This window comes from Esox lucius, chromosome 2, assembly GCF_011004845.1.
Source record: "Esox lucius isolate fEsoLuc1 chromosome 2, fEsoLuc1.pri, whole genome shotgun sequence".
Taxonomy (NCBI): Eukaryota; Metazoa; Chordata; class Actinopteri; order Esociformes; family Esocidae; genus Esox; species Esox lucius.
The window spans coordinates 5,807,067-5,831,477 of NC_047570.1; the positions used below are offsets into that span (position 1 = coordinate 5,807,067).

The following is a 24,411-nucleotide window of genomic DNA, read 5'->3' on the forward strand; positions in this document are numbered from 1 at the left end:
ACTCTATGAAGCGTCTCTCGATTGAAGGCGGTGCAGTTGCCATTTCAATCTCAGTTGGGTCCCATCAAGAGGCTTTCAAAAGTGCAGTTGTAGATCTGTGGGCCCTGCCAAATGTTTTCAGTTGCCTAAGGGGGGCAAGGCTCTGATGTGCTTCCTTCACAAATGCCTTGACGTTTGTGACCATGTTAGTTTATATGTGATTTGGACACAGAGAAACTTGATGCTCTCTACCCGCTCCGGTTCTGTTCTGTCGATATGGGTTAGACATTCTTGTCCCTCCATTCCCTGTTGTACAGGATCTGCTCTTTGGTCTTGCTGATGTTGAGGAAATCTTTGATCTGGCCTGCCTCCGCTGAGTCATCAGCAAACTTTGTGGAGATGGTTTTGGAGTCATGCTTGTTCACGCTGTCATGGGTGAACAAAAACAGGAGTGGACTAAGTATGCACCACTGTGGGACCTCATGTTGAGGGTTAGCATGGTGTAGTGTTGTTGCCTAACTTCACCACCTGCGGGCGACCCATCACAGATGGAGGTGTTCCATTCCAGAGTCCTGTGCGTAGTGGTCATCCATTGTATGATTTTGACAAAACCAAATCAAAACTGTGCAGAAATATCAGTCCTACATTAATTCAGTCTATCTACTCTGTTTAACATAAGGGGGAATGATGGGGAGCATTGACAGTTCCAAAACCAATGGAAATAGCCCTATTTTTGGCACACGACAGTGCAACCCTCCAGACCTAGATTTGTTTGACACACCTGCTCTGACAGGTGGAGGCAAGCTGGAAAACAAATGTTCCCATTTTAATTGTCACCATTTCGCCAAGCTGTCTCTGTGTTGTTGTCACGTGGGATGGCATTTAACTGGACAGCATAGTCTCAAGCATATGACTTTTACAAAAAGTTATGTCAGCGGTCACTTCTGTCAATATCGGCCTGTTAGGTGTAGCCCATATTGACGTATTCTAATGCACACAGTCTTTTGCCATCCATTATTGCCGCAATAAATGGTGAGAAAGGACATGGTAATTTCAAAATTATTATTATTATTTTCCTCACATTTTGAAGTGGTGCCGGGCTGGGGTTAAATTAAATTCTGTTTACAGTCAATTCGGAAAAGCAAACCACATTGAAAAGAGAATTGGAATTTCAGTGTACGTCCGGACTTGAATGTGACTGGAAGTGACCCTGTCAGACCATCTATCTCTTTGCATTTTTTAACTTTCTAACACAGCCTTGCTAACCAGGGTCAGAGCTGCTCTGCTCTGGAAGCAAGGTTCAAATTGGAAATCAACGTGTGACCCAAAGCAGAGACCTGATGATCAATACAACACATTTCCTCTGACCGATGAAGGCCTTTAATCCTGAATAGTGACTAGGGTAGTACTGACACATCACACTCACCTCATCATTTAACCTGTGAAGTCCCACAAGACCAAGGTGTCTGTTACAAGTGAGCACTGCTGTACAAACAATCATAAATGGATCCTTCACAATCAATGTCATTCTTCACCTCTTCAGGTTTTTTTTTTAGCTTTGTTTACTCAAACGATCTCATTGGATTACATCTTAATTAAAGTAGGTAATATGGTAGCGCTACGCAAAATTGACAAATAAACATTTTGAGATAAAATGCATGAATTGATCAGAGGCCAATATCTACCAATAACTTCCACCACTTATTTTATTAAGCTTTAAGGTACTACTACTGTTTATTGTAGCTATTAACTGTCCCATTAACAATCACCCATAATGCTGCAAATGTATTTCCCTTCAAAACAATTTACTATAAAACAATTTTTGCACAGTCCCATTTATTGTATTAACACCTTTAATCATCAACAGTTGTCACAAAGTGCCCATACATACAGTGGGGAGAACAAGTGTTTGATACACTGCCGATTTTGCAGGTTTTACCACTCACAAAGCATGTAACATTTTTATCATAGGTGCTCTTCAACTGTGAGTGATGGAATCTAAAACAAAAATCCAGAAAATCACATTGTATGATTTTTAAGTAATTAATTGGCATTTTATTGCATGACATAAGTATTTCATACATCAGAAAATACTTAATATTTGGTACAGAAACCTTTGTTTGCAATTACAGTTTCCTGTAGTTATTGACCAGGTTTGCACACACAACAGCAGGTATTTTGGCCCACTCCTCCATACAGACCTTCTCCAGATCCTTCAGGTTTCGGGGCTGTCGCTGGGCAATACAGACTTTCAGCTCCCTCCAAAGATTTTCTTTTGGGTTCTGGTCTGGAGACTAGCTAGGCCACTCCAGGACCTTGTGATTCTTCTTACGCAGCCACTCCTTAGTTGCCCTGGCTGTGTGTTTCGGGTTGTTGTCATGCTGGAAGACCCAGCCACGACCCATCTTCAGCAAAAAAAGGTGTCAGCAAAACAGTTGTTGCCTCCTCACCAAGCTGTTTGCCTATTGTCCTGTAGCCCATCCCAGCCTTGTGCAGGTCTACAATTGTATCTGATGTCCTTACACAGCTCCCTGGTCTTGGCCATTATGGAGAGGTTGGAGTCTGTTTGATTGTGTGGACAGGAGTCTTTTGTACAGGTAACGAGTTCAAACAGGTGCAGGTAATGAGTGGAGAACAGGAGGGCTTCTTACAGAAAAACGAACAGGTCTGTGAGAGCCATAATTCTTACTGGTTGGTAGGTGATCAAATACATATGTTGTATTTCACAATGTGATTTTCTGGAATTTTGTTTTAGATTCTGTTGAAGTGAAGTGTACCTATGATAAAAATGGCAGACTTCTACATGCTTTGTAAGTGGGAAAACCTGCAAAATCGGCAGTGTATCAAATACTTGTTCTCCCCACTGTATACCTAGTCTAAAGTAGCTAGGAAAAACTCCATAGTAAGGGAGGAACCTCGAAAGAAACCTAGAGTGGAGCCTATCTCCTGTGTCAGCCAGTCCACTTCTGCCTGTGCCGGGTGGATATTATATGAGTACCAAGCTATATAAGGCCCAATTTGTTCAAAAATATATCCTAACGTACCGATGACCATCGGGTCAAAAAATACATTTGTATTGATCTGTTCCCAGCTTTCGTTTCAAACCTATAGCTCGATGAACACGATTTGTGCTCATCAATTGTACTTACGGAATTGTTGACCTAGCTTCATGAGCTTTAAAAGTGCAGACACAAGCCTCACGCTCTTAAAATACCTGCCCAGCCTTCTTGACATGGCGCTCTTCCCTGGATCGAAGCTGCCTCTTCACTCTGAGCTCTGTCTTCAAGGGAGCTCTGTTTTCAGCAAGCCTGCGAGCTGCCCTCTCCGTATAGGTTAAGCACTATAGTGCCTGAGAGCAGCTGAGGGCTTATTCACTCGGATCAGTCTGTAATTACACCACATTGTAACCACGGCTGGGTGTGTTGAAGCATGGGAGAGATGGATTTTTCCTTTGTCTTTTTACAGAAACCTGTCTACATTTACCATCCGGAAAACACTGGCAATGCATGGTTTTAGGTATTATTATATTGGATTTTGTCTGATAGTGGAAATTCATATCTTCAGTCGTACATGCATAACACAAAGACTGACTATTTTCACCTTGGTCCGTGGTTCCTGGGTTATAGGGTCTCCATTGATTTAGCGTTGGGAACTTGCTGTGTTCACAGGCTATCCCCCGCTGCTTATTACGCCCAGCGGATGATTCAGTACTTATCTCGGCGGGACAGCATTCGCCAGCGATCGCTGCGCTACCAGAGCCGGCTGCGGCCGCTCTCCTCAGACAGCCCTGGAAGCAACCCATCCCCTTCGAATGTCATCAGCCAGGTGGACTTTGAGGAGTTTGAGTAAGTCGTCCCCTACCTACAACACCCATTGCATAATATTTGTGGTTTCCCTTGAATATTGTGAATGTAGACCATAGCAGTTATTGATGATTGAGAATTGTTGGTAGATAGCTTGAGGATTTGCTCCCTGTGCGGGTCTGTGGTCTGTTATCTTTCCTGTTCATCTTTGTGGCTACCCACCACAAGTTAAATTCCTGACTACCCTTCACCTTTGTCCCCACTTAACCTGTCTCCTTCTGATATCTACCGTCCAATAAAAGCATTGCAAAACAACAAAAATAGTTACAGAGTAGGTGTCAGCCTACCAGCAGCTTTCAGTCCACTTGTTAGTAGCTCGCTAAACGATTCTGAAAGGACATCCAGAGTTGTTTCCCACCAAGGCGGCAGGAATCCCAGCAGTTGGAGTATCTGACCCATAAAAATCCCTGAGCAAGCATGCTAAAGAATTTTGTGGTAAATGAGTCAACAACTAATTTGGTAAAACAAAAACAATTGTCTCATAACTGTCTCCACCTTTATATAGTATTTATGACTCTGGATAACATTAGCAGCTAACTAGCCCACTAGCGACAATGCCATAAAAAAGTTTCTTATTTATGGCATTTCCCCGTTTAGATTCTTCACTTTAAATGTGGTCAGATCTTTTTGTAGGTTTTAGTAATTATATACACACACACACACTAGGGGTGGGCAGTATGGAAGGTGTACATTTCAAGTGATAAATATCAGACATGGTGAAAATATTTTCTCACAGCCCTATCGCTTGGCAATCTTGCTAACATTATGCAATGTGTGGTTTGGAATAGCCATTTTAATAGTCTATGTTGAGTGTGAAATAACTACCTGAGCGAACAAACATATATTTTATACCTGTCCTAAGCTAGTGGTGCAGGACAGAGAGATTGCTCTCTAGCTTTTGCTTTAGGAGCTAACTACATAATAACTATGCAGCTTGGCATTCTGTATACTGGCTCTAGCCTATTGGTGCAGGACAGAAATGTGTGTCTTATTAGCTTGGTAGCTTGCATGCTACTTGAATGTATTGCTTAACTATAGAGGAGAAATATGGCCAATAGCTTTTTTTTTGTCCATATCAGCCTGCATATTCGTTCTTTATTTGAATGTGATTTTTTTTTTAGTTCTCTCCAGAGCTGTATCCTAATTTTATTGGGAATGGCAATGCTACATAAGCATCGGACCAAATTAAATGCGTATAAATACGCCACCAATAAGAAACTTTTTGGAAAGCACTCCATTTCAAATTAGCTCTAATGTTAAATTTGGAAGCTGGAAACCCCTGATGAAGATAAAACTATTCCAAAGCAGGCAGTAGTTTTCTGTGAGTGAATCTGGATGTGAAGTTACTACCAGGGGTAGAGACATCTGCCAATTGGTGAGATAATGAATTCCCTGTGTTATACCTCAACACTCGCTCCCTATGATCTGGAGTACATAACGACTGACAAACAAAGCACCAGTGGAAAAGCACTCCTTCCAGAATAGCTTTTGGCATATCAAATGCAGGATGTGTTGCTCTCAAAGGTTAAAGTCGCAATGTATTTCATTTAAGTACATTTTTTTGGGATTTTTGCTCCACTTGCATGTGTAAATGTTAATTGCCTCAGGCCTGGCTATGATGAGGGAGCCTGGATGATGGTGTTGGCTGCCGGGTAATGATTCTCTAGGGTCATTGGTTTGAAATGCTCATTTGCTTCCAGCACTTATTTCAGGGCATCAGTCTGCTCATGCGTCTATAAGAGTTTGTACTGTTGCACCGTTGGCTAAATTAGGTGGGAGGAGTTGCCAGGACCCCTTTGCACTACAGCAATTAAGAATGTATTATTTATAAGGAACTGAACTATTTTTCAGAATTCGCAAGTAAGTCATTAGTCTCTATCGACTATTTTCAATCTGCCTTTTATTGTTCTTCGGTTTGGAGTTCCGCCATGCCCAGTATTTCCTGGAGTGTGTTAACGATACAACACCATGTTGCTTGTTGTAACTGGGTCATTGCATGGTGTGGCGTCAGCTCGGCATCAGCGCTAGACAAAGTGTCTGTTCTCTTCAGACAAGATTAGACGTGTGCCGCCGCCACCCTCTCATTATCGAACCTGGTGGGATTTGGGGAATTATAACAAGATGACGTCCCCTTATCCCCCCTTTCCAGATTTAGGCTTTCCCTTGCCATTTGTGTGTGTGTGTTTGTGTGTGTGTGTGTGTGTGTGGGGGGGGGGGGGGGGGGGGGTCCATGATTGACGTTGCAGCCATTTGTGATTGCAATGGATGGTGCAGCTAACAGCATAATGGATGGCTCCATGATTCACAGATAGAGCACAGAGAAAGAGTCAATATAATAACCTCCCGGCAGCAGACTGCAACCATTTAATCTAAAGCCATGATTTGGTAAAACGGTATGACCAAAGTAAAGTGCATTGATTGTCAAACAGAGTTTTGAGAGGAGGCTTAGCTTTCTGTGTGGTGATTGGCACCATTTTAAACACCCATGTTCGTAGAATGTCTGTAAGGTAAGGCTTGTGCACTCTGCATACCGGTCATCTTCTAGTAAGTGATAAGTGCTACGTTTTTAGTCATTTAATGTAGTATTACTTTTATTATTGATAACTCGCAGCAATAATTACATTCAGTGATCTAGGAAATGTGCTTTGAGTTTTCTTTACATTTCCTAATTTAGTGAATAAGCCTTAAATTAATTAACCTATTAGTTAGTACACAAAATCATCTTGGCAAATGAAATTGCGCTTAAGTGGAGCAGCAGTGACCTAATTGTCAACTCGGGAGTGAATGACAATCAATGATTTGCATATCACAATGACTTGAATCACATACTCCTATTTGGCAGTGTTTATTGAAAAAACATTCATGAAAACATCTCAGCTGCCTTTGCACAGTGTAATTGACTTTGCAAGATCCTGATTTCCTCTAATAATTTACTGCGCTACAATTTTGGTATGACTGAGTGGCTTTTGGGCCGCTGGGGTAAAACCTCCATGCACTGCCTTAGCTAGTGTCCTTATGAATCAGGATATGACAATGAAATTATTCAATTAAAGACCTATCAGTTTACCCATGCTGGAAAGCCACTTCACCAAAGTGCATAATGGCGCCACGAAAAACCTTGATTAATCCCATGTTGTCCCAGCCGGGACTGATTGGACGTTTTCAAGGACTGTGCATACAGGTTCCAGAGGGTGAATTTGGGAGGGAATTCCTTGTCTTGACTCTCGAGCATCTTTCGGCGGTCTGAGTGCCTGTAAGCTGAGTTGTGACACAGCCACACTATGATCCCCTCAAGAAGTGATGTTCTTGGTGTTTTAAATGGGCAAATTCGACGTGGGATATCAAATATGGTTGTCAAGCAGGGTAGAACATTGGGACAGTAACTGGAAGGTTGCTGGTTCAAATCCCTAATCCAACACAGTAAAAAATCTGTCGATACAGAAGGCACTTAACCCTAATCGCTTCCTGCAAGTCATTGTGGATAAGAGTGTCTGCTAAATTACTAAAATGTAAATGCATTGTCATCCGTTTTCTCTGTCTGGCTTGCCACTAACTCTCTTTCTCTTTCGTGCCACCAGGGGGATAATCACATTAACTCCTCCATCTCAGATGACACTGGGACTGGTGTTGTCTTGTAAGATTTTCCCTCAAGGCAGCAATCACTAGGCCACTTATTAGTTCGCATTTCTCATCTCCTTACACATGAGATTTGGGGATTGTAAGACCATTACGAATGGCTGGATTTACTATACATTACTTTTACATGTGTCCACTTCTTAGTCCGCCTAGACCAGTTTGCTGGTGCCTTATATGCTTGACCTATTCAACTTGGCAAAAGAGGTTTACTTCTGATTTGAGCAAAAGAACAATGTTATAAAACACAGAACGTCATTGCAGTCAATGCAAACCACATTTCACCGGCATTAAATGCTGTTTTGGGTGACTATGCCGGACTCCCTGCCTTTTATATTCACTGCTGTGGGGAAATTAGTGTGGCCATACTTCGTCAGTTATGGAAATGTATGGTTATAAATGCATCTCTGTTTCTGCCTGTGTTCTCATTTTAGAATACTTTCAGAGGCTCCACGGTCATCAGAATGTGTGTGTGTGTGTTCAAGCTGTGTATTCTGAATATACAATACCAGTCAAAAATGTTGACTCATTCAAGGGTACTTCTTTAGTTTTATTATTTTACACATAATAGAATCATGGCAAAGACATCAAAGCTATGACATTTTTACAAAGTCTTAAACAGATTAGAATTCATTTCATATTGTAGGTTCTTCAAAGAAGCTACACTTTGCCTTGATTGCTGTTTGCACGCTTAACTTAACTACAGTCCATCATTACTCTAGGGTAATGTGATTGAGACAGTAACTTCATATAAATATCTTGGAATTTTAATTGATGATGACTTGTCCTTCAAATTGCATGTACTTCTACTTGCAAAAAAACATATTTTAGGAACCTTTATGCCTATACTGGACTATGGTGATATTTTCTATATGAATGCCTCGGCTCAGTATTTGAGGTCTGTTGACAACCTTCATCATGGAGCATTGAGATTTATCTTAAACTGTCAGGCACTTAAACACCATTGCACCTTATTTGCTGGAGTTGGATGGTCTTCCCTAGCATCCTGTAGACTTAGCCACTGGTATACCTTTGTTTACAAACCCATATTGGGTTTATTGCCCTTATATTTATGTTCATTTATCCATAGAAAATGTGGTGAATACTGTCTCCTTTCACAGAATATTTTACTTACTGTGCCAACAGTCAGAATGCATTTTGGGAAACGTGCCTTCATGTACTCTGCTCCATCAGCTTGGAACACTTTTAAACTACAAGATCTTGTCTTTCTTAGCATTTTTAAATCATTGATGATGGACTTGGAATCTGATTCCCTTACTTGTCAATGTTTTTATTATGTTCTGTCAACATCTGCAGAATAATGGTGTAATTGTCTTATGGTTGTATTGATTATACTTGTATTTGTTGTAGTGTATTCTGAAACCTTTTATGTTACGACTTATGGCTGCATATTCTTGGCCAGAATAGGAAATATTCAAATTGAGGTTAGGAAGTGTCAGCGATGGTCCTACTTGGATGCTTCTTAGCCCTAAGTCATGTAAGGTCCCATGTTTTATTGATCTGGGCGGTCACACTGTCATGAATGGACCCCGTCCCTTTTCCTTCTAGCAATGGCCCTCCAGTCGTGCGTTGACATTCGCCACCCCCATTTGTACAAGTGTCCCAGAGCTGACTGAGTGAAAATATTCCAGGGCGTAGTGGCTTATTAGAACCTGCAGTGGACCCTTCCAGCCAGTTTGTAACACTGCAGCTTCCATGAGCAAAGTGGAATGCTTTAAGGCACCACATGAATTTGTGAGCTTGTGCAATTTCATCCCAAAAATCGATAGATTTGTATGACACGTGTGTTTGTTTTTCTGATGTCTAGATTTCGCACTCTCGACATCAGATAATTGTGACTGAGGTTTATTTCCTCTAAAATGAAACAAGTGGAACATGAACTGATTTTTCAGGAGGGTGGGCCAAAGTCAGAAATGTGTGCCAAAGTTTCAGAGTTCAGCATCACATGACCATGGCGGGGACTTTGCATTTGCATGGGGCAGAGGGCCTTGCTTGGAATTCTACAGTGGGTCTCAACCTCAGAGCAATAAGTTAACTTTTCAACGTTTCAGTGACCATACACAATCTAGTTCCCCCGCCTCAGGTCTCTCTGTTTGGCTTTTAATTTTAAACTTTTCTTTTTGTCTGTTGGGCTGTCTCTGTCCATCTGCCTATCTGCCTATCTGCCTATCTGCCTGCGTGTGTTTCCACAGGGATACCAGTGAACGAGCCGGACCCAGAGCTCCACGCAACGCTCGCATGTCTGCCCCGTCACTCGGCCGGTTCCTTCCCCGGTGAGTGGCCCCCATTTGCTCTTCACCTTTTAATAAATGGCCGTCTTCTCTTCTGTTTTCAACCTTCTCTTTTGCATGAGCAGTGATGGTTATACATGTGTGCAGTGAGTCAGCCCCAGCTGTTAGAACCACACTAAGCCTGCGCTCCTCCCTTGTACCCCACGTAGACCCTCCACCAGTTGTGTCAACGTTGTCTGCCCAATGACAAGATGAGGAAACCCTCTCAGCCATGATTCTGTACAACCCAACGCTTCTCTCCCTCTTTTTTTTCTAAAGGAGGTTCCTTTTGCCCGAGTACCTTCCATATGCGGGGATCTTTCATCATGAGAGGGGCCAGCCTGGCCTGGCTACGCATTCCTCCGTCAACAGGGTCCTAGCAAGTAAGGCCGCTCTGTGTTTTCCTTCACTTGGTTCTCTGTTGAGAACCAGACTGCTAGCAGTGCTGGCGTTCCTGTAATACATCTGATCACCTCGGAGCGTTAGGACCCGGTTGCCCACACACAGTACCATTTTCGGATGGATGAGCAGTTAAGCCACTCGTGATCTGCCCAGTATTAGTGCTGCGGCGAAGGTAAGTGTTTGCCAAGAGGGCCCCTGAGCAACAGCCAGCCTGTGCTCTCCACCCACACGTTTCCCCCCAACGCAATGCTCATGCTCCAGCTGTGTCTACGTGGATGTTACAGATAATGAATTTGTGGACGAGAGTGCTGGAGCGCCTCTTTCCCCTGCCCACACACACACTCGCAAAAATGCTGGTACACCCACATCAGCCCGGAAGAGCCAACCTACCTATTTTATTTTCTCTTTTACCCCCTGGACATTAGTTCTTGTATGTGGGGGGAAAAAGATCTGTGAAGCTCTGTCCCAAGAATGCTTTTACGTTGTTTCTGACTCCAGATATGCAAAGGTGATAGAAAACACATTCACTTCATCTTAATGCCAAGACAAGCCAAATAGTGACATTTTCACAGCTTTCGTATTCTGACAATAGAAACTGTGAGTGTGGCTGCTTTTAGCTGTACATTGATGGTTCTTTTCCTATTGAATCATTGAGTGAGTCAGGCCCTCAGCTAAGACGAGCAGCAGATAGCCTTTTGGTCAAGAGTGTTGGGATGGTAACTGAAAGGTTGTTGGCTTGAATCCATGAGCCGACAGGGTAAAACTGTCATTGTACCCTGAACCTAATTTGTTCCTATTAGACGCTGTCAATAAGTGTCTGCTATATTACTGAAATGTAAAACCAATGCCAAAAGATTTGATGTAAAACATTTTAGCTGGTGTTTCCTTCTTTAATTTAGTTCTCATACTTGTGCCTCTGTTTTATAGGTGCGTGTGTGCAGAGTACATGTTTTTTAAAGAATAAAGAAGTGACATCAGTTTATAAGGCTCTTTAGTCAAGAGAGATGTTTATCTGCCCAGGCCATCATTTGCTTCCTACGCTGATGACTGTCCCTTGTGCGTTAATGGTTTGTAATGCAGCTCTTGGAACTCAACAGCAGCGCACCGAGAGTTTTATTATTAAAGGACCTTTCACAACCAATCAGCACAGTTTGTTCGTAGATGGCCTAGACCTTTACTGTTGTGAATGCTGTGTAAATGGATTGGATGTGTTGACGTTTACCTTTTATGTATAGAAACATATTCTGTTTTCACCAGCAGAGGACAGCAATGACTACACTTGTACCTTTTATGTAAGAGATAGAAATGCAAATGTTGAATTATTCCAAAAATAAATAATGCCCGTGCACAGTTACGTAACGGGTAGTTTTTTTTCCGATGTAAAGGGTTTTGTGTTTTAGGGGTTCACTTGGTGGTTTTCTTGATACAATACAGTCCATTTGAATTTGCATCAAAACAGCATTACATCAAGGCATTCAGTGTTGAGGGGCTAAGCCGTGTGTGTGTGTGTGTGTGTACCCTCATCTCCTGTCCAACTCAAGATGTGAATTTGGGAATGATTCTGACCTCACACTGCCCATGCGTTCCCACCAATGCAAGGGAAGTCAGGGACGTGCGATGTGATGATATCTGCTCAGTCTGTGAACCATGAACCCACTGCAAGTACCAATCACAGTGGAGAAGGACTGTAATGACCCACAAAATGGAAGTGATCTGATACGGTTGGTTAGAATATATCATACATCATTAATCCATATTTCTATCCAAGGACATTAACTCCTATCTTTGCCAAACTTTTTTTAGATGCTGGAGACGTGCCGAATATTTCCCAAGCGCACACAATGAGCTGTATTAAATAGGGATGGATGACCGTAGAAACAAGTTGCTTTTAAGCGCTCCTCTTTCTCTTGTCCCCCTCTGGGGCATTCTGCTTTTGGTGGGAGACGTGACAGCCTTTCACCCCTCTCTGTGTTGTCATCTTGGTGGGGGCATCAGTGAACTTGATATGACCCCTTGAACTTGTGTGTATTTTTTTTCTGTACCTGAGGCCAACTGGAGGACATCAACATAGATATTTTGCCTTTTTCTTTTATGCTAAACACTCGGTAGTTCACATTTCTACCCTTCTATTTTAGTGCCAGTTTGTTTTTCAGTGGGGCTGAGGATCGCCAGGGACCTCACAATGTGGAATTCTTAGGTACTCATGCAACATGGATTGTGATTCTTCAGTGCTATCTGTGTTGTGATTTGATGCTGTTATTGGAGGTGCCAAACGTATGGCTTACCAGAGGGACAAGGGAGTAACGAGAAAATAAGTTTAGATCAGTCATGGAAAGAAAGGTGCTGAAACTGGCTCTCTATTTTAATAGAAAATGGATAACAAGCTATTTTGGTGCATGCGCAACAAACTAGCTCCAAAATAATATTACGATATTGTCAGAATTATGCTTCTATTTTTCTGGATCCCTTTATGTTAATGTTTGATGAATCCATTACAAACTAGAAATTCAAGTCAAAACTGAATTGAACATGAATGGAGCGTCTAAAAGACATTGATGAAGGTATACATACTGTTTTTAAATCACTTTGTCACCATTCTACTTTCAAAGCTAAAACTTTCTGGATTGGTTGTTCCAGCGCTAGATCCCATTGTTCAGATACTTTGTATTTTGTTGGCTTTCATTTATTAATTAGCAGCTCATTAAGCCTATTGCCACAATCAAGACTTTACTGTGTACTCGGCTAACAAAGAAATTTCATTAGGATGTCCCTGGACCATCAAAAGGCTTTGTTATTGTCCCCTGAATGTCTTTAGGACATACCCTGTTTGCTGGGCACGAACCATTTACAGTTCTCATGGTTTGATATTAAAGGGTATCGTTTGCTCTGGGCTGTTCTAAAATCATGCTCTACGGGAATAAGTGTTTTGGGTTATAGTCCTGTTTTGGGTTATAGTCCTGTGATAATGTGAGTTTTACTTTTATTGTAGCTGGCTGTGTTTGCTACCAAGATTATGGTTGCAGGCAATTGGCTGCTCGTCTGTTTTATGAAATTTAAAAACTACCACGTCAGCAATGGGGGCAGTTCAGTGGATTTATCTCTGAGCTTGTTTTCTAATCATAATATAATGTGCACTGAATTAACCAGAAGTCCAGCCATATTCATTTGTGTAACTCCGTAATAAGGAAACATTTTTGCTTTAATCCATACCATTATTATTGAGTTATTTAGTGCAAGTGTCCGAATGTGCAGGTTCAGCCTCTCTGGATGCACATTGTGTTAGCAAGACTTGGTTCTTTAACACAGCTCTCTATGGCTTGGTAAAAATCAATTCCCGGAAGTAAAAAAACCAAGGTGCTCAATGTTCCTCTTCCCCCAGCTTTGATTTTGTCTTTAGGCTGCTGCTGAACAAAAAAATATGAAAAACCTGATGGAGAATCTCACATGTGCAGCCGGGTGGATAGGATATGAAACATGTATTGTATTATAGGACGCTCCAGCTCTCTTTGACACAATGCGGAAAGAGGGTCTTGTCACTTTGCCCGCTTCAGCCCCCTCTCATTCAGCTTCACTCTGCTAAGAGTCACTTTCGCTCACTTTGTTTAACCCCCTCCCCCCTCACTCTTTTCTCTTCTTTAATCCACTGCTCTTCAAAGATTCTATCTTCGAAATTTTAATTAATGTGGTTCATACTTTGCTGATGTTTAGAAAATAACTATTCCTCCCATTTAAGGTTCACCCTCTGGTTAATCTTTTCTAATCTACCCTACCGTTCAAAAGTTTGGGGACACATAGATACAGTTGTGCTCATAAGTTTGCATACCCTTGGAGAATTGGTAATATACAGCTCTGGGAAAAATTAAGAGACCACTCCTAATTTTTCTTAAATCAGCATCTCTACATGTATGGCAGCCATTCCATTCCAGTGTCTGTTTAATTCCAACACAGGCAAACCACATTTTACTTAATGACGTTCTGATTAGGTGATTACCTGAACCAAATCTAATTTAACAAGGAAAAGTATAAAAATCACTTCTGTGGTCATTACTATCCTCTTGCAATAGGACCAGCTGGAAGGCAAATTTTTTTCAAGTAGTACCTCAAAGGTAATTTGAATACAAAAATAACTATTCAGCATGACAAAAGAGTTGAAAATAAAAGCCTTGAGTGAGGAAAAGAAGGGTTCAATTCTGGCTTTACTGGCAGAGGGATACAGTGAGCATCAGGTTGCTTCCATCCTGAAAATTTCAAATACGGCGGTTCGTAAGAACAAGGTCAAGCAACAGATATTGGGGACAACAAAGCTACAGACTGGCAGAGGGCGAAAACGACTGTCCACTGACCGAGATGACCATCAACTCATTCGAATGTCACTCAAAAACTGTAGGATGACATCAAGTGACCTACAAAAAGAATGGCAAACAGCAGCTCTGTGGTGAAGTGCAAGGCGAGGCCGGTTCGAAACAGGCTCCTAGGGGCAGGGCTGAAGAAGCAAAGAAGAGCCACACAGAAGTTTGAAGAAGACCATAAGGATTGGACTGTAGACGAATGAAGTAAGGTCATCTTCTCTGATGAGTAAAATGTTCAGCTTTGCCCAACATCTGGTCGTCTAATGGTTAGACGGAGACCTGGAGAGGCCTACAAATCACAGTGTCTCTCACCCACTGTATAATTTGGTGGAGGATCAGTGAGGATCTGGGGATCAATCAAGGTGTGGATGGAGGACCACCAGATCTAGACCCTATCATGGCCAGCCCAATCTCCAGACCTAAACCCCATTGAAAACCTCTGGAATTTGATCAAGAGGAAGATGGATGGTCACAAGCCATCAAACAAAGCCGAGCTACTTGAATTTTTGTCACCCATGAGCTATGTGACAGAAAGGTGGAAAGCATGTCAAGACGCATTAAAGCTGTGATAAAAAATCAGGGTTATTCCACCAAATATTCATTTCTGAACTCCTACTAAGTAAAAACACATTAGTATTTTGTTGTTGAAAAATGAATATGAATTTGTTTTCTTTGCATTATTTGAGCAGTTATTTTCTACAAATAAATAATCTTAAGAGACTATTTTTATTTGGAATTTGAGTAATGTTGTCAGTCGTTTATAGAATAAAACAAAACTATTAATTTTACTCTAACGCATACCTATGAATAGTAAAACCAGAGGAACTGATCATTTTGCAGTGGTCTCTAAAAAAATATCCGGAGCTGTATGTACCATTTGTATAGAAAACAAAGTGAGCAGGCTAAACACATCTTTTATTTGTTATGGGATTCACATTCAACTGTATATCATAACAGAATGGCACAATCAGAAAACAAAACATGGTAACAAAGAAAAAAATGAACTGACACCTGTTCAAATGTCTGCATTCCCATAGTTCTTAATACTGTGTATTGCCCCCTTTAGCATTAATGACAGCGTGCAGAGAATTATATTTAAATTATTTTAAATATATCAACTTTGATTAGCAAATACAACGTGTCATTGGAGCACAGGACTGATGGTGGCTTATAATGGTCCTATTTAGATATTCCATAAAAAAATCTACTGTTTCCAGCTACAATAGCAATTTCAACTTTAACAATGTCTACACTGCATTTCTGTTCAATTTGATGTGATTTTAATGGAGCCAGGCCCGGGGTTGGGGCTCGTTCGCGAGCGCCTGGTGGCCGGGCCTTTCCCCATGGGGCCCGGCCGGGTCCAGCCCGAACAAGCGACATGGGGCCGCCTCGCTGGCGGGGAAGGAGCCTGAGTTAGTGCGTGAGGTTGAGAGGTTCCGACTAGAGGTAGTCTGGATCACCTCTACGCACGGCTTGGGCTCTGGAACCACACTCCTTGAGAGAGGATGGACTCTTCACCACTCTGGAGTTGCCCATGGTGAGAGGCGGCGGGCTGGTGTGGGTTTGCTTATAGCTCCCCAGCTCTGCCGCCATGTGTTGGAGTTTACCCCGGTGAACGAGAGGGTCGTTTCCCTGCGCCTACGGGTCGGGGATAGGTCTCTCACTGTTGTTTGTGCCTACGGGCCGAACGGCAGTGCAGAGTACCCGACCTTCTTGGAGTCTCTGGGAGGGGTGCTGGAAAGTGCTCCGACTGGGGACTCTATCGTTCTACTGGGGGACTTCAACGCCCACGTGGGCAACGACAGTGACACCTGGAGGGGCGTGATTGGGAGGAACGGCCCCCCTGATCTGAACCCGAGCGGTGTTCAGTTATTGGACTTCTGTGCTAGTCACAGTTTGTCCATTACGAACACCATGTTCAAGCATAAGGGTGTCCATCAGTGCACGTGGCACCAGGACACCCTAGGCCGCAGGTCGATGATCGACTTTGTTGTCGTTTCATCTGACCTGCGGCCACATGTCTTGGACACTCGGGTGAAGAGAGGGGCGGAGCTGTCAACTGATCACCACCTGGTTGTGAGTTGGATCCGATGGCGGGGGAGGAAGCTGGACAGACTCGGCAGGCCCAAGCGTACTGTAAGGGTCTACTGGGAACGTCTGGCCGAGTCTCCTGTCAGAGAGATCTTTAACTCCCACCTCCGGCAGAGCTTTGACTGGATCCCGAGGGAGGCTGGAGATATTGAGTCCGAGTGGACCATGTTCTCCACCGCCATTGTCGAAGCGGCCACTCAGAGCTGTGGCCGTAAGGTCTCCGGTGCCTGTCGAGGCGGCAATCCCCGAACCCGGTGGTGGACACCGGAAGTAAGGGATGCTGTCAAGCTGAAGAAGGAGTCCTATCAGGCCTGGTTGGCTTGTGGGACTCCAGAGGCAGCTGACGGGTACCGGCAGGCCAAGCGGACTGCAGCCCGGGTGGTTGTGGAGGCAAAAACTCGGGCCTGGGAGGAGTTCGGTGAGGCCATGGAGAAGGACTATCGGCTGGCCTCGAAGAGATTCTGGCAAACCATCCGGCGCCTCAGGAGAGGGAAACAGTGCCCTACCAACGCTGTTTACAGTAGAGGTGGGCAGCTGTTGACCTCAACTGGGGATGTCGTCGGGCGGTGGAAGGAGTACTTCGAGGATCTCCTCAATCCCGCCGTCACGTCTTCCATTGGGGAAGCAGAGGATGAGGGCTCAGAGGTGGACTCGTCCATCACCCGGGCTGAAGTCACCGAGGTGGTTAAGAAACTCCTCGGTGGCAAGGCACCGGGGGTGGATGAGATCCGCCCTGAGTACCTCAAGTCTCTGGATGTTATGGGGCTGTCTTGGTTGACACGCCTGTGCAACATCGCGTGGCAGTCGGGGACAGTGCCTCTGGGATGGCAGACCGGGGTGGTGGTCCCTCTTTTTAAGAAGGGGGACCAGAGGGTGTGTTCCAACTATAGGGGGATCACACTTCTCAGCCTCCCCGGGAAAGTCTATGCCAGGGTTCTGGAGAGGAGAATACGGCCGATAGTAGAACCTCGGATTCAGGAGGAACAGTGTGGTTTTCGTCCAGGCCGTGGAACACTGGACCAGCTCTATACCCTCTACAGGGTGATGGAGGGTTCATGGGAGTTTGCCCAACCAGTCCACATGTGTTTTGTGGATTTGGAGAAGGCATTCGACTGTGTCCCACGCGGCATCCTGTGGAGAGTGCTTCGGGAATATGGGGTCCTGGGTCCTTTGCTAAGGGCTGTCAGGTCCCTGTACGACCGAAGCAGGAGCTTGGTCCGCATTGCCGGCAGTAAGTCAGACTTGTTCCCTGTGCATGTTGGACTCCGGCAGGGCTGCCCTTTGTCACCGGTTCTGTTCGTAATTTTTATGGACAGAATTTCTAGGCGCAGCCAGGGGCCGGAGGGTGTCAGGTTTGGGGACCACACGATTTCGTCTCTGCTCTTTGCGGATGATGTTGTCGTGTTGGCCCCTTCAAGCCAGGACCTTCAGCATGCACTTGGACGGTTTGCAGCCGAGTGTGAAGCGGTGGGGATGAAAATCAGTACCTCCAAATCCGAGGCCATGGTCCTCAGTCGGAAAAGGGTGGCTTGCCCACTTCAGGTTGGTGGAGAGTGCCTGCCTCAAGTGGAGGAGTTTAAGTATCTAGAGGTCCTGTTCACGAGTGAGGGAAGGATGGAACGGGAGATTGACAGACGGATCGGTGCAGCTTCTGCAGTAATGCGGTCGATGTATCGGTCTGTCGTGGTGAAGAAAGAGCTGAGCCGCAAGGCGAAGCTCTCGATTTACCGGTCAATCTACGTTCCTACTCTCACCTATGGTCATGAGCTTTGGGTCATGACCGAAAGGACAAGATCCCGGATACAGGCGGCCGAAATGAGCTTTCTCCGCAGGGTGGCTGGGCGATCCCTTAGAGATAGGGTGAGAAGCTCGGTCACCCGGGAGGAGCTCAGAGTAGAGCCGCTGCTCCTCCACATCGAGAGGGGTCAGCTGAGGTGGCTTGGGCATCTGTTTCGGATGCCTCCGGAACGCCTTCCTGGGAAGAGACCCCGGGGAAGACCTAGGACACGCTGGAGGGACTATGTCTCCCGGCTGGCCTGGGAACGCCTCGGTGTCCCCCCGGAAGAGCTGGGGGAAGTGTCTGGGGAGAGGGAAGTCTGGGCATCCCTGCTTAGACTGCTGCCCCCGCGACACGGCCCCGGATAAGCGGAAGATGATGCTATGCTATGCTATGCTATGCTAAGTTGCGAGGTGGGGCCTCCATGGATTGGACTTGTTTGTCCAACACATCTTGGGAATTTGGAGGCCAAGTCAACACCTTGAACTTATTGTGTTCCTCAAACCATTCATGAACCATTTTTGCTTTGTAGCAGGGCACATTATCCTGCTGAAAGAGGCCGATACCATCAGGGAATACCGTTGCCAAATAACGGTGCACATGGTCTGCAACAATGCTCAGGTAGGTGGTACGTGTCAAAGTAACATCCACATAAATGGCAGGACCCAAGGAATCCCAGCCGAACATTGCCCAAAGCATTACACTGCCTCCGCCGGCTTGCCTTCTTCCTATAGTGCATCCTGGTGGCATATGTTCTCTAGGTTAGCGACGCACATACACCCAGCCATCCACGTGATGTTAATGAAAATGTGATTCATCAGACCTGGCCACCTTCTTACATTGCTTTGTGGTCCAGTTCTGATGCTCACGTGCCCATTGTAGACGCAGCACTGTGTTCTGACACTTTTCTATCAGTACCAGCATTCACGTTTTTAGAAAATTGTGCTACAGTAGCTTGTCTGTAGGATGGGACCAAACGGGTCAGTCTTGTCCGCCCAAGACCCTGTCGCCGGTTCATCGCTTTTCCTTCCTTGGACATCTTTTGATATTTACTGACAACTACAGACCAGAACACCACACAAGGGCACCAGTTTTGGAGATGCTCTGACCAAGTCATCAAGCCATCACAATTTGGCCCTTGTCAATGTCACTCAGATCCTTACACTTGCCCATTTTTCCTGCTTCTAACACATCAACTTTGTGTACAGAATGTTCACTTGCTGCCTAATATATCCCACCCACTGACACGTGCCATCATAACGAGATTATCAGTGTTATTCACTTCACCTGTCAGTCGTCATAATGTTATGGCTGATCAGTGTACATTGGAATTTGCAGAAGCAGTTCCAATACTGACAACAGGTACTTGAGGTTTGACATCTGCGTTGTACACTTCTAACTCATTATCATTTAAGTCATTATGCAGAGCAACTCATAGTAGTGAGTGCATACATTTGTTCTGGACCCCTTGGGAATCGAACCCACAACTCTTGCATTGCAAGTGACGCGCTCTTACAAAATGAGCTACACGGAAACTAAATACCAGAGATGGGGACAAGTCACACATGGTCAAGTCCAAGCAAGTCTCAAGTCTTAACCATCAAGTCTCGAGTCAAGTCTCAAGTCACAGTTCAGATAAATCAAGCAAGTCAAGTCAAGTCAAGGGTTCACCCTAAGCAAGTCAAGTCGAGTCCTTATAAGTTTCAAGTCAAGTCACAGTACTAATGAGATGAACACACACACACACACACACTGTCCTCTGTTTCTGACGTGCGCTCGGTGCGAAGCTCGATTTCAAAATCAAATATTTTTCTCCTCCGCGGTACATTTTTTTGGGTGGACGATGCGGAGGGATCTTGAATCAGCCTGAAGGGGTTGTATTCGCTATAACAACCGCCTCGCTATACCTTATCCCGCTTATTACATGGCTACCTACCTAATAAATCTATAATTTGACACAAAATATTGATTTCAAAAGGAATTTATTGATTGTATTGCTTCCTCTAAAGAAAATAGTCCGTTCCGTCTCTGGTTAGAATCCTGCTGCGTCCATGTTTTTCATGGCAACGGTCTGTTATCAAGAAATAACACGCATTCTGCACTGGAATTCAGCCAATCCATGTAATAAGGGCTAATAATAACAACCTTATAAACTAATTATTGTGACTGAAAAACTGCCTAATATGTAATTACGCTGTAATTATTCTTTAAAAAAAAACACTTCGAAATGTTTAGGTGCTAGTAATCACATCGCCGCCTCCATGTTAGCCTTTCATGCAGTAAAGTTAACTGTTATGGTGTAAGCACAATGCTTTTTAGTTTCCACACGCAGTCCACAAACACTTGAAAATGCCCACATTTAATACAGACATTATAGCCTACGTGTAATAATATACATGCCCGCTCATTTTAAGATGCCCATCAACAATACAGGCTATGCCACGTTTATAGTCAAATTCCCTTACATCTATTTACCAGACGTATTCAGTAATGATAATGGTCACATTTCTAACAAGAAAAAATATATATATAATATGCAACCAAGGCCAAATGATCACAAACAAAAGATTAATTATAGATCTTAGCGAAACTGAATATAAAGAGATTACTTTCTTACCTTTCCTTGTGGTTAAAATAACGAATGAAATTTGACGTTGTTGCATATTTTGCATCTGGCAAAAAAATAAAAAATATTTACACGGTCCAGTTCAAAGTCCTTGTATCCAAACGATACTATTTGTGGAGCTCGACTAACGTTACTGTCTACCATGTTTGGCGCGGTTTGAATTGTGCAGCGTTGAAGGCACATACGCTGATTAGTGGTGCTGATGTCACAACATATAAAATCATTTTATTGCTGTTTGTTTATTATAAGTTCAAGTCATTGTCGAGTCTTCCACTTCAAGTCAAGTCAAGTCTCAAGTAACTTGTTCTCAAGTCAAAGTCAAGTCAAGTCATTTTCATACTTTAATCAAGCAAGTCACAAGTCCTGAAAATTGTGACTCGAGTCAGACTCGAGTCAAGTCATGTGACTCGAGTCCCCCACCTCTGCTAAATACAGCATGTTCTTTTCGTTCTATTTACAAACACAATTCCAAAAAAGTTGGGACACTACAAATTGTGAGTTAATAAGGAATGGAATAATTTACAAATCTCAAACTTATATTTAATTCACAATAGAATATAGATAACATATCGAATGTTGAAAGTGAGACATTTTGTAATGTCATGCCAAATATTCGCTCATTTTGGATTTCATGAGAGCTACACATTCCATAAAAGTTGGGACAGGTAGCAATAAGAGGCCGGGAAAAGTTAAATGTACAGATAAGGAACAGCTGGAGAACCAATTTGCAACTTATTATGTCAAATGGCAACATGATTGGGTATAAAAAGCCTCTCAGAGTAGCAGTGTCTCTCAGAAGTCAAGATGGGCAGAGGATCACCAATTCCCCCAATGCTGCGGCGAAAAATTGTGGAGCAATATCAGAAAGGAGTTTCTCAGAGAAAAATTGCAAAGAGTTTGAAGTTATCATCTACAGTGCATAATATAATCCAAAGATTGAGAGAATCTGGAACAATCTCTGTGCGTAAGGGTCAAGGCCGGGAAACCATACTGGATGCCCGTGATCTTCTGGCCCTCAGACGGCACTGCATCACATACAGGAATGATACTGTAATGGAAATCACAACATGGGCTCAGGAATACTTCCAGAAAACATTGTCGGTGGACACAATCCACTGTGCCATTCGCCGTTGCCGGCTAAAACACTATAGGTCAAAAAAGAAGCCGTATCTAAACAGGATCCAGAAGCGCAGGCGTTTCCTCTGGGCCAAAGATCATTTAAAATGGACAGTGGCAAAGTGGAAAAGTGTTCTGTGGTCAGACAAATCAAAATTTGAAGTTCATTTTGGAAAACTGGGACGCCATGTCATCCGGACTAAAGAGGACAAGGACAACCCAAGTTGTTATCAGCGCTCAGTTCAGAAGCCTGCATCTCTGATGGTATGGGGTTGTATGAGTGCGTGTGGCATGGGCAGCCTACACATCTGGAAAGGCACCATCAATGCTGACAGTTATATCCAAGTTCTAGAACAACATATGCTCCCATCCAGACGTCCTCTCTTTCAGGGAAGACCTTGCATTTTCCAACATGACAATGCCAGACCACATACTGCATCAATTACAATGTCATGGCTGCATAGAAGAAGGATCCAGATACTGAAATGGCCAGCCTGCACTCCAGATCTTTCACCCATAGAAAACATTTGGCGCATCATAAAGAGGAATGTGCGACAAAGAAGACCTAAGACAGTGGAGCAACTAGAAGCCTGTTTTAGACAAGAATGGGATGACATTCCTATTCATGAACATGAGCAACTTATCTCCTCAGTCCCCAGACGTTTGCAGTCTGTTATAAAAAGAAGAGGGGATGCCACACAGTGGTAAACATGGCCTTGTCCCAACTTTTTTGAGATGTGTTGATGCCATGAAATTTAAAGTCAACTTATTTTTCCCTTAGTGATACATTTTCTCAGTTTAAACATTTGATATGTCATATTTGATATTGTATTCTGAATAAAATATTGAAATTTGAAACTTCCACATCATTGCATTCTGTTTTTATTCACAATTGTACAGTGTCCCAACTTATGTGGAATCGGGTTTTTACTTTACAAGGGAAGTTACGGGAATGTGTTTGAAGTCCTTTGTCGACTTGAAACAATCACTAGAACACCACAAGCCCCAAACAGACAACTGTGTACTGTTGTTTACCTTCTCCTAATTTCTATCATCTGTTCCTGTTCACCGCTTTAATAGGTTTTCTGCTTAAGTTATTTTCTTTTGCTGTGAAATTGGATAGCTTATTTTTTTGGTTGTCCCCCTCACCTTTACGGCAACCCTCTAAACACACTGTCACCCAGTTGGCTCAGGCTCTGTCAAACCCAAGCAAGGCCTGCCAGTCGTCTCCATGTATTTTGTTTTTTGGGAGAGCTGTTGAATATGCAATGCCCGCTGTGTTAGCCTTCCAGAAATGTGTGAGTGTATGCACAGCGTATTCCCCCAAAGCCAAACAGGCTCAGATCTAAGTTTGCCTCAGCCGAGAGCAAGCCAAACCTTTTAAAATTTTCATACCTAATGTACCTTTTGTGAATTGCGTCCATTTCATATTTAGGTGCGCTGACAATGGCTAATGTAATAAACAAAGGCTTGTCGCTATAAATGGCTCAAAGCATTGGTTCCTGTGTGCATGAGTGCCTGCATTACAATATATAATGGGGGATATCCTAATGCAGTAGTGTGTCTTTGTAGATGGAAGGGTGGTGACCTTTTATTTCTGGCAGTGGGATCTCTCACAGAGGCGTTTCATTCTCTCAGACAGACAAATATAGTGGTTTTAGTGGGGGAGAGCCTGCTTGCTCCATGCCTGTATTAATAGGTGTAGCTTAACTCTTGAGCCCCCTCTCATAAAAGTGGATTGGATTGCCATAGTGTTGAGCAAAGATCTCCAGCATAGCTGATTGTAACCCCCCCAACACGCTCACACGCACTCTCAGGCTATTTTTTCCTATTCCCATTTGGGTAACTTTTCTATGGATGCCTTTTGCATGCTTAATGCCTTCCTTTTTTTTGCATTAACATTTGCATTGTGCTGGTGTTAATGCTCTTGGGTTCTGCTGACTCTTTCTGTCGGGCCGGTTGTACACATTTGAAGTTTTCGCGACGGTTAGTGTGATAATGATGTTCCGACCACAATCGGGGAGGATTATGTAACGGAACAATAGCACTGTTAGAATATCTCAATTTTCTTTTCTCGGATGAGACAACAGATCGGGCTGTTGCTAGCCTAAAGGCTGAGCTGATGCTGACGGCACCACCGTCTGCTGCCAGGTTCTCTGTCACCACTGAATGGCTGTTCTGTGCAGTCGCCACAGGAAAGTGGCAGTTTCCAGCTGTCAGCGTTTAAGCTCAATACATTGGGATTTAATTCAGGCAGTTTTCAGCTTTTTTGGCTAATTTCTAC

General features: G+C 43.6%; 1 protein-coding gene across 12 annotated transcripts in view; it reads left to right on the plus strand.

Annotated features, from left to right (window-relative positions):
• ambra1a (autophagy/beclin-1 regulator 1a) overlaps positions 1–24,411 on the plus strand; it is a 115,082-nt gene that overhangs the window by 23,390 nt on the left and 67,281 nt on the right. For 4 of the 12 annotated variants that reach the window (XM_029124808.2, XM_010899376.4, XM_013139022.4 and 1 more), the window contains 4 exons: positions 3,445–3,495; positions 3,648–3,824; positions 9,689–9,769; positions 10,046–10,149. In XM_029124808.2, the coding sequence (XP_028980641.2) occupies positions 3,445–3,495; positions 3,648–3,824; positions 9,689–9,769; positions 10,046–10,149 (413 nt within the window). The remainder of the gene's footprint in view (positions 1–3,444; positions 3,496–3,647; positions 3,825–9,688; positions 9,770–10,045; positions 10,150–24,411) is intronic. The other 8 variants (XM_010899383.4, XM_010899379.4, XM_010899377.4 and 5 more) reach the window with 2 other exon arrangements.